At 41.1% G+C, this 11,392-nt stretch overlaps 1 protein-coding gene and 1 pseudogene across 1 annotated transcript; one reads left to right on the top strand and one right to left on the bottom strand.

Moving 5' to 3' along the window:
- Positions 1-481: 481 nt before the first annotated feature.
- LOC112174160 lies at positions 482-9,103 on the top strand (annotated as a pseudogene).
- Positions 5,909-7,778, bottom strand: LOC112171388 (zinc finger BED domain-containing protein RICESLEEPER 2-like). Its single transcript, XM_024308582.1, has 3 exons — positions 7,608-7,778; positions 7,444-7,497; positions 5,909-7,327 (listed from the first exon to the last, which is right to left on the bottom strand). The coding sequence occupies exons 1-3, from the start codon at positions 7,776-7,778 to the stop codon at positions 5,909-5,911; spliced, it is 1,644 nt and encodes a 547-aa protein (XP_024164350.1).
- Positions 9,104-11,392: the final 2,289 nt, after the last annotated feature.

The raw sequence follows: 11,392 nt of genomic DNA, 5'->3' as shown, positions 1-11,392 counted from the left end.
AATCATCATCGGTTTCATAGATATATACATATATTTATTGGTGTAATCGCTTACATATATGTTATTTGGCTGTCCAACGCCATCACTTTTTTGGAGTTCTGTTTTTGGTATTATACGAGCATCATCAGCTTCTTTTTATGCTTAAGCTTTCTTTTCTTTTCTTTCCGCAAGGCCAAATCCGAATGATCAGTTTTTTATTTTTAATCGCCACATAAATAATTGGCCGGCCACACTAAAATAGACAATGTTAACTTACCTTGAAGTTTTGTAATTGTGCTGATAAAATAAAAAATTTAAAATAAAAAAGGCATTTATAATTGCCAAGCACTAAGCACTGGAGCTTAGTCAAACTTTCAAAAACTGAGACAACCAGGTCACACTCAAATGTTGGTCTATTAACTTTGGTGGGATTAAACATAAGACAATGATCATGGATTCATGGGGATCAGTCAATCAACAAAAACGAACGTTATTAGGCAAACAGAAAGAAAAGAAAAAATGAAACGAAAACAAAACATTCACTTTCTCCCATTTATAAATACATGTAGCATTAACATATGCAAGCACAGGCATACAAAGACTGATAATAGCAAAAGCTTTTATCAGACTTAATGGAGAAGCAGGTAGCCGTTGTGGGAGCAGGGATCAGTGGCCTTCTTGCCTGCAAGTACACCCTTTCCAAGGGCTTTCGTCCCATTGTTTTCTAATCTACTAGCACTATTGGAGGCGTATGGACCAAGACTATCGAGACTACAAAGCTCCAATCCCCTAAAGCATTCTACCAATTCTCGGATTTTCCATGGCCATCTTCAGTAACAGAGGACCATCCTAATCAGAATCAGGTATTAGAATATGTCCAATCTTATGCTCGCCATTTCGACTTGATCAGGCACATCAAATTCAATACCAAAGTGTGTGGTATAGAGTATGAAGGTCCATCTCAGGATAAGATGCAATCTTGGAGTCTCTGGGGTGGCACTGGGGAGCCCTTCAGCTCGGAAAGGAAATGGAAAGTTATAGTAGAAGAGAAGCAAAGCCTTTCCACTGAGGTATATGTGAAATGTAATTGTAGATTTTGATTTTCTCTATGTCAAGCATGTTGTCAGCCAGTTTATAATATTGTTATACTAATTGAGTTATTGACAAACAGACTTATTTGGTAGACTTTGTGATCCTCTGCATCGGGCGATTCAGCGATGTTCCAAACATTCCTGAATTCACTCCGAACAAGGGACCGGAAGCATTCCATGGAAAGGTTATACACTCGATGGAATATGCTAACATGGATTACGAAAGCGCTGCTAAATTCGTGACAGGAAAGCAAGTAACAGTTGTTGGGTCTCAGAAATTTGCACTGGACATTGCAATGGAATGTTCAAATGCTAATGGTAATTAAAGACGTGATCATTTACTCATAGTTTGTATTTGACTTTTCTTCTTCGTTCTTATTTAGTACGTTTGTTTAATGTGCAGGGATAGAAAATCCATGCACATTGTTGTACAGACAAGAACACTGGAATATTCCAGACCTATTTCCATGGGGTGTGCCTCTTGCATTTCTCTACTTCAATCGCTTCTCCGAGCTCTTGGTTCATAAGCCAGGCGAAGGCTTCCTGCTTAGTCTCCTTGCAACACTGCTTTCACCACTGGTAAACTTGTGTTCAAGTTTTCATACTAGCTAGTCAATTTGTAAAGATTGATGTTTATTAATTAATCTGCAAGTATATGTATATATTGAACAGAGATGGGAGTTTTCAAAATTTGTGGAAACAGATGCAAATAACAAGCTAGGATTATACAAGTATGGGATGGTACCTAAGCATACATTCCTTCAAGATATTAGTTCTTGTGTGATAGCTATAGTGCCTGAAAAGTTTTATGACCGAGTGCAAGAGGGAAGCATTATACTCAAGAAATCTCCGAGCTACTTCGGATTTTGCAAAGAAGGAATTTGGTTGAAGGGGAAGTATTGTGGGCGTGGTCAAATTTTGCTAGGCATGCAATTAAGGCGATTAACTCCGCAGTTAGTATGGCGTTAAATTTCAGTCATGAATGCGGCGATTATTACGACAATAACTACGCACAATGATTATAATTATAAGTGCGCAATAAGTGCGCAATGAATGACTGTCATAAATATGCAATGAATGACGGTCATAAGTACGCAATGATTAACTGTTATTAGTGCAGCAATAATTATCATTATAAGTGTGTAAATAAATGCAGCCATCAAAGCAGAAATAATGGCGGCTTGTTCCCAAAGTAAGTCATCACCTATATAAAGGAGGCTCGACGTCCAGGTAATCCATCTGATTCTGACTATCTCTACTCCACAATTAAGAAATGTACTGACTTAGGCATCGGAGGGTTTTCTGCAAGTACCCTCCCTTCTCCTCGAGCCATCGGTCAAACTCCAGGTCAACGCTTGAGGGAGGCTTCTCGATTGTTCCCAGGTCAGCTCCCGCTCCAGTCCGCATTAATTGTTGGGTCAAACTCCTCTACGGAATTTTTCACCTCCAACAAGTGGCGCCGTCTGTGGGAAACACTTATCCCTAAAAAGTGATGGCGGGAGCTGCCCCTGATGGGATTCCATTTCTGTCACTAAGGACTGGGAGTGATGGAATACAAGCCTCGAAGTGACAAAAGTCTGGGTAACGTAGACTAGCGTTCTTTCCTTTAGTAATCATATTCTGACTTTTTCCTTTTATATTTGAAATATATTTGTGGTCAGTTGTTGAAATGTATGTGTCAAGCTGGTGGCCAAAGTAAATACCCATGGCCGGTGGCCAAGGAGAATAAAATGTTGTTGATCAGATTCAAAGGGAAATGGGGGCAATTTCATGTCTCATGCTGAAAATGAATCTTCGCCTTGAGGAAAGAATCGAGGTGGCTAGGGCCCGAGGAAAGAATCGAGGAGGCCAGGGCCCGAGGAAAGATTCAGGGCGGCCAGGGCCCGAGGAAAGATTCGGGGCGGCTAGGAAGGCTAGGGCCCGAGGAAAGAATCGGGGCGGCCAGGGCCTGAGGAAAGAATCGGGGCGGCCAGAGCTCGAGGAAAGAATCGGGACGGCCAGGGCTCGAGGAAATATTCGAGGCAAGATTTAAAGCAGCCAGAGAATGGAAATTTCCTCTTAGGACGAGTGTCCAAAGAGAAAATTTGGGGGCATTGTGGGCGTGGTCAAATTTTGCTAGGCATGCAATTAAGGCGATTAACTCCGCAGTTAGTATGGCGTTAAATTTCAGTCATGAATGCGGCGATTATTACGACAATAACTACGCACAATGATTATAATTATAAGTGCGCAATAAGTGCGCAATGAATGACTGTCATAAATATGCAATGAATGACGGTCATAAGTACGCAATGATTAACTGTTATTAGTGCAGCAATAATTATCATTATAAGTGTGTAAATAAATGCAGCCATCAAACCAGAAATAATGGCGGCTTGTTCCCAAAGTAAGTCATCACCTATATAAAGGAGGCTCGACGTCCAGGTAATCCATCTGATTCTGACTATCTCTACTCCACAATTAAGAAATGTACTGACTTAGGCATCGGAGGGTTTTCTGCAAGTACCCTCCCTTCTCCTCGAGCCATCGGTCAAACTCCAGGTCAACGCTTGAGGGAGGCTTCTCGATTGTTCCCAGGTCAGCTCCCGCTCCAGTCCGCATTAATTGTTGGGTCAAACTCCTCTACGGAATTTTTCACCTCCAACAAAGGGGAAGTCTCGCCTCTGAAGACGGATTTGGTCATATTGGCTACAAGGTTTAGAGGTGAGAAGAAGCTCAAAGACATCTTTGTATCTCCTACATTTCAGGACTACATGATGGGACCGCCAGAGGCAATACTGCCCCTCTACAGGTTAACTAGCTCTTACTTTTCAATAGATATTGTTATATAGGGTAACATTTTCTTGTCGGAAACCTAACATTTTATAGGGTGGACTGTATATCTCAACATATAATTTTTTCAGGCATTGCATAAATGGACGAATTCCACAGCTAGCTGTAATTGGATTCTCCGAGAGTATCTCAAACTTGTACACCTCCGAGGTGAGATGCAAATGGGTAACCGAGCTTCTTGGAGGCACGTTTAAGGTACCAAGCATAAAAGAAATGGAAAAGGATGTGAAGAAATGGGACGAATATGCGAAGCGATATGGTGGAGAATACTACCGGAGATCATGCATAAATGCCCTTCATGTATGGTACAATGACCAATTGTGCAAGGACATGGGATGGAACCCCAAGGAGGAAGAAGGGACTTCTTGCTGAACTTTTTGAGCCTTATGGCCCAATGGATTATGTTTCCCCCTAAAATAGTTAACACTCGCAAAGAATCAATGAGTATGGAGATCAATTTGTATTATCTCTTAATAATTTAGGGCTGGGCACGGGCCGGGACGGGCCGGTTATTGACTGGTACCGAACCCGGTACCGGAAATTTTATTCTGGACGGGACGGGACAACGTTTTTTCAAAGTTAGTACCGAGGGTACCGAAACCGATCGGGATCGGGTCGGGCCCGGGCCCAATTCGGGATACCCGATTCTTTTTTCTTTTTTTTCACACTTGAGTTCTTTAATACAATATGTGCAAATCTGCAAATTGCAGTTTGCAGATTATGAATTCAAAGTGCAGTAATGCAGATTGCAGATTATGACAGATTGCAGATTGCAGTAATGGCTGTAATGCAGTAATGCAAATTGCAGATTATGACAGGAAACAAATGCAGTAATGGCTGTAATGCAGTAATGCAGATTGCAGTAATGCAAATTGCAGATTATGACAGAAAACAAATGCAGTAATGCAAATTGTAGATTGCACTATTGCAGTAATGGCTGTAATGCAGTAATGCAAATTGCAGATTATGACAGGAAACAAATGCAATGTGCAAGTGCAACACAGCAAATAACCAATTCAATAGACCAACAATAAGTTCAATAAATGAATAAACACATAAACCAATTCATGAATTCAACAAAAAGTCCAGCAGGTCTTAAACAAGAAATTAAAGTCTGAAATAAGAAATTTAAAGTCTACAAACCATTACATGATAAAAACTAGTTAACTACAAGTCTTGAAGTATTAAACACATTTGAAAAAACCTTCATCAGTTCATCACACTCAGTCTCACAACCTCACAAACTCATTAGTCAACATTTACCACTGCAGCCTTTCCCTTCCCCTTTGCTTTCGGGATTGTTGAACGTGTATTTCTGCTGGAGGCAGTGCTCTCATGATCTAAGTAAGCATTTAAAGTCAGTAATAGAGAAACTACACGTAAGAAAACAGAAAACAAAAATTAAAATTGAACATTTGAAACTGATCAAGGTACCTTTCTCAGCCTGCTCATAGAACTCTGTGTTCTCAATTGTAGGCTCCTCTACATCTTGAGCAACAATATCATCTCCCAACAACCAATTCTGCATGCAGATTAAAGCCTCCACTGTTTTAGGAGTCAATGAACTCCTAAAAGCATCAATAACTCTCCCTCCAGTGCTAAATGCAGACTCCGAAGCAACTGTGGATGTTTGAATAGCAAGTAGATCTCTTGCTATTGCTGCCACTACGGGAAACTTGGGTCCATTTATCTTCCACCAACACAAAATATCGAAGCCATCTTCCTCCTCCTCAACAAACTCGAGGGGAGCATTTAGATATTGATCAACTTCATGTGCCATTACAGCCTCTTCACTCTCTTGGACCACCTTTCTCCAAGAGTTTAGCAACTGACCCCGCACACCAACTCTCGTATTGCTGCTTCTACTCATGATTGTGCTGCCTGAACTTGTAGGGCTTTGATGTCTATGCATATGTCTCCCACCATCTACGATCGGTGCATACTATAAAAGCAAGAACATGCATAAACACATAAAATTAGTATTAATACTCATAAGATCAGAAAATCTAATATTCAAAAAACTGAAATAAAAAGAGTTGTACCTCATCATATAGCGCCATTAACAAAGATCTAATCTCATTAGTTCTACTTTGCACATCGACATCTTCCATACCCTCTTCCTTCAAAAAATGTGTATAATTCCTAAGCTTGAATCTTGCATCTAGCACAAGTCCAACAATAACCAAGTGGTTCAGGTCTGTAAAGCCACCATAGTACTTCAAGAATTTGCTTCTCATATTTGCAGCCATATCAGTTAATACATTTTCAGTGTCGGAACCAGTTGCCATCTCGGGTGCAATGAAGAGGTTTTCTATGTTTCTCTCCATGGTAACAACATCATGGAATGTTGTATTCACAGTTGGATGCAAGCTTGCACTAACTCTAAGGGTCACATCATAAAATACTCTAAGCAAATCAACAAAAATCTCAGCCTTGTCCCAATCTGGTTCCTCCGGAGGCCCAACTCTGTTTCTTTTGTTCTTACTAGGAACGACATTGCCTTCCTCATCATATTCCTCCTCTGGTTCCTTGAAATAACCTAGATAAAGCTCATCATCATCTTCCTCCATCCTTGCAAAAGCCTTCTTAAACTTCAAGGCTGCCTCCAACATTAGATAAGTTGAATTCCACCTAGTTGGGACATCTAAACAAACCAGCCCTGTAAGAGGAAGCTTTTCTTTCTCGACAGCTTTCCTAAAGCTGTCTAGTCTATTAGGTGAAGACCTAACATACTTGACAGCATTCCTAATGGCTAAAACACTCTTTTGCAGCCTCTTCAAGCCATGTCCCACTATCAAATTGGTTATGTGAGCTGTGCACCTCACATGCATGTATTTACCACCTAAAACTGTTTTGTAAGATGAACACTTATTCATCTTTGATCTAAGCCACTCTAAAGCCGACTTATTTGTAGATGCATTATCAACAGTTATGGTCAACACCTTCTCAATCTCCCACTGCGGCAAACAAGACTCTATAAGTCTACCTATGGTTGCCCCTTGATGGTTTTGGATAACACAAAAATTTATAACCCTCTTGTGCATCTTCCAATCAACATCAATAAAATGGGCAGTCAGCACCATATAATTGATGTTTTGGACACTAGTCCAAGTGTCCGTTGTGAGACACACTCTATACTCCTTCATAATTTTGGATAGTTCTTTTTTGTGTGCATCATATATGCATAGGAACCTTCTAACTAGTTTCCTACGAGAGGGTACTTTAAACAAAGGGCACACTCTACCACAAAACCGGTTAAAACCTTTTTTCTCAACAAAGCTAAAAGGCAACTCATCCATGACAATCATTTCGACTGTCGCATCGACATAGTCATCTTGATCATAAGCTACTGCAGTAAGTTTGTTTCCTAGAGATTTATCTCCCACAAGAACCCTCTGACTCTTACTAACATTTGGGGATAATACCTGCAGAATTGATTAATATGCCTAATCATCCCCGAAGTCCCATTTCTAGAACTATCCGCTGCAAAATCGCCTATTTTTCCTCTAGGACAGTGAATACAATAAGCTCGTTTCTTAACAATATCTACATCATTCCCTTCAGCATCTTTTCCCTTGACAACCTTATCATACTCCTTAAAGTGTTCCCAAACAAAACTACGCTTAATAGTTGTTGAAGTACTAACCGGATTAGAATTCTGACTTTGAGTTGCAGTAGTAGGAACTTGTGCAGGAGCTTCATCACTTGCAGGAGTAGGAACTTGCTGGTTTGAACCCGTAAGAGCTTGCTGGGTTGAACTTGCTGGAGGAAGAGTTCAATTTCCCGAGGAGCAGAAGGTGAAGTTGCGGTTGAAGAGTCTTCAAGCCCCGAAGCTGTTGGATGAGGCCGAGCAGCTACCTTCTTTGCTCTAGCCATCGAACGTTTGAATCAAATGGTCAACACCTGGAGATAAAGTATGAATCAGCAGCTATGGTTAGTATTTTTGTTTCATAATAGATTAATAGTTGGATAAACAAAGTTACAAACTAAGAGATTGAGAGCAAAAACTAATTTTAGATGAAAAACTAAACTATACAGTATACACACTTGGTCCTTGAGTTGAATGCAAACAATCCAAACATATTATATCTTTGTTAAACGAATTAAGACAGACCAACAACAAACAAATGAATCAAATAGTGTGTGAAATAATGAAATATGGCCGACCTTGAAACCTCTAATCAAGCTGTACAGGAGTAGACAATCTTTGATAAGAAGAAGTGACTGCGGATTTTAATGGAGAAACAGAGGAACAAAATAGTGAAACACAGCTGACCGGCACTCAATGCCTCACCTGAACCAAAGCTTTAACATAGTCACAAAACAGTGAAACACAGCTGACCAAAATGAAATGAATCGAATTGAGAAAGTGAAGTATGACGAACCTGTGATGAAAATCGGGATCGGGAAACAGATGAAGATCTGGAGAAGAGAGCTTAGAACTAGGGTTAGTCAATTGGGGATCGACTGATAGAGGGGGATGAAACAGAGGAACAAGGTATGAAAGAAATTCGGGATCGGGAACAGATGAAGATCTGGAGAAGAGAGTCTTCGAAGATCGGGAACTAGGGTTAGTCAATTGGGGATCGACTGATAGAGGAACAGAAGAAGATCTGGAGAGTGGAGAGTCTTCGAAGATAGCTTAGAACTAGGGTTAGTGAGGGATCGACTGATCGAGGGGGATTGGGATTTAGATGAAGAAGATAAGCAGATCTGGAGAGCGGAGGGAGAAGAGAGCTTAGAAGTTAGAATCGAGTGTTGAGGCTAAGGGAGTTACTGAATTAGGGCCTTACTGCCTAGTGCCTTATGCCGAAAAGTTTAGGTCAAAATGCCTCGATCAGGTGTGGTCAATCTCTGTGTTCTCACATATACTACCCAATCAAAATCAACCAACTAATATAAATAATTAAATATTTAATTTAATTAATTTAAACGGGACGGGACGGGATCAACCGGGATCGACTGGGCTAGTACCGGTACCGGGCCCGTTTCTACAGGACGGGACGGGACGGGCCCAAATAGTAAATTTCAGATTTTGATCCCGGCCCGTACCGGTGGATTTCGGGACGGTTTCGAAACGGTACCGGGATTTCGGTTTTGGATGCCCAGCCCTACTTAATATACGTTGGTAATCTTCCCACCTGAAAAACAAATGCTGTCGAGATTTTTTCGTGTGTCCCTCACTAAAGAAAGATATTTGGTTAAAATCGTTTTTCTATTCATTGATCAACATAAATATATGGGATCTTGACCAAAAGCACCAGAATTGGCTAAAATTATCTCATTTACCCCAACAACAGATTTTTATTCCTACTAACCCAATTTAAAGGAAAATGACTATTTTGCCCACAACTTAATTAATGAATTACAAGCCACTACCAGTCTCTCATCTCTCTCTCTCTCTCTCTCTCTCTCTCTCTCTCTCTCTCTCTCTCTCTCTCTCTCTCTCTCTCTCTCTCTCTCTCCCCCTGGATCTCCACCTCCGGTCTCTCTCTCCCCCTCTCCCTCTCCCTCTCCCTCCGGTGCGACGTCGATCGCAGACGACATGACGAACTCCGGCAATTCGCAACGAAGAGCAGACTAGTCTCCATACCCAGGCAATTGCTCAGGACACCCAAGCTCCATCTTCTTCGCTGAATCTCACGAACACCTCGCCTTCGTTCAATTATAGCGGTCAAGATCGAGCTTCTGCACCGGCCAATTCTCATTCGGCCCGGATCTCACCTTTGCCTTCCGCTCTTGCAACCACATCCGCTGCACGAGCTTTTCCGACCCAGCTCCAATTCACTCACCTTCGCCGGAGTCGATCTGAGATCGACATGCAGACCTCCGCGGCTCCGATTGTGAATGTTCCTTGATCTCAGAGCAGTTCCCGGAAACCACTGGGTCTATCACCTCGTTTCAGGTAGACGAGCGAAGCTTTGCAGACGGATGCCGAGATTGGAGATGATCATAATTTACTAGTGGTGGTGAGAAGATCGGCGGCGTCGTCTCACAGTTGAACTCCTTGAATTCCGATTGGGTGCCCAGAGCTTTTCTCTGGGTGCCCAAATCAGTTTCTTTGTTTTATTTTTTTTTTAAGTAATGGGACAGAAGGAAAGAAAAAAAAAGTTTTGAATGTCTATTGGGGGGCAATAGACATCTATTGCCCTCCAATAGACGTTTTGAATTGACATAATCTCTTCGTTTTTTTTCTTTAATCAAAGTTTTATTTGTCTAATTTTAGGAAGATTAGTTCCCATTCCGACAACCGAAAGTTCTATTGGGGAGCAATAGACGTTTTGAATTAATATAATCTCCTTTTTGTTTCTTTAATCAAAGTTTTGTTTGTCTAAATTTAGGAAGATTAGTTCTCATTCCAGTGACCGAAAGTTCTATTGGGGGGCAATAGACATCTATTGGGGAGCAATAGAGGTCTATTACCCCTATATTGGGGGGCAATAGATGTCTATTGGGGGCAACAAACCTTTTCGGTGAGGTTTTCATAAAAGTCTGGTGGGTGGCGGTCGGTGACCAGATTGCGGCGAAAGTTGGCCGGATTCCCGCGACCGGTAACCGGAATTCGAGGAAAGTTCGCCGGATTCAGGCTACTGGTAACCGGAATCCGGCGGCCAATGACCGGGCTTTGGCGAAGTCCCCTATAGTTTCTCTCTCTTCCATTTTTTTTCTCTCTCTCTCTCTCTCTCTATCTAAGTAACAAAGGTGAGGGTAAATTGGTAATAAAATATAAAAAAAATTTAATGTGGTATTAGGGAAGACCTCCTTAGAGTGTTTTGGGTAGGAGGGAATTAAAAAAATTAATGGGGTAAGTGGGAAACAAATATCTAGAAATGGGGTAAATGGACAAAAACCCTAAATATATACAAAGTGGTATTCTTGTACAACACGAAGACTCCTTATGTTTAGGAGAACAAGAAAGGCAAAACAACCTATGCTAGCTATACAATCAAAACAAAATGATATTACAATCAAGGTAGAATTCTAGGTTATCAAACCTTCTTGATACATAACCAAATTAAGCATACTTTCCAATACTCCCCCTCAAGTTGGAGAGTGAATGTCAATAACTCCCAACTTGCACAATAGAGATTTGAATTTTTCTTTCCGCAAACCCTTGGTAAATACATCAGCTATCTGTTGTGATGAAGCAACATGCCTAGTTACAATTTTACCTTCCAGAATTTTATCTCTAGTAAAGTGGCAGTCCATTTCAATGTGCCTAGTTCTCTCATGAAACACCGGATTCGCGGCAATGTGCAACGCTACTTGATTGTCACAATGTAAAATGGCAGGCATAGAAACAGGCAAATGCAAATCCGCTAATAAGTAACATAACCAAGTGAGTTCACGACAAGTACCTGCCATGGCCTTGTATTCCGCTTCTGCACTTGACAATGACACGGTCTTTTGTCTCTTTGTTCTCCATTAAATTAAAGAATTGTCCAAGAACATGGAATAATCCGCCCAATCGGAATCGCAAAAAGCTCTTA

The sequence above is a fragment of the Rosa chinensis genome, chromosome 6 (assembly GCF_002994745.2).
Source record: "Rosa chinensis cultivar Old Blush chromosome 6, RchiOBHm-V2, whole genome shotgun sequence".
NCBI classification, from domain to species: Eukaryota; Viridiplantae; Streptophyta; class Magnoliopsida; order Rosales; family Rosaceae; genus Rosa; species Rosa chinensis.
The sequence above is the reverse complement of the archived record's forward strand: the minus strand, read 5'-3'. Positions and strand labels throughout refer to the sequence as shown.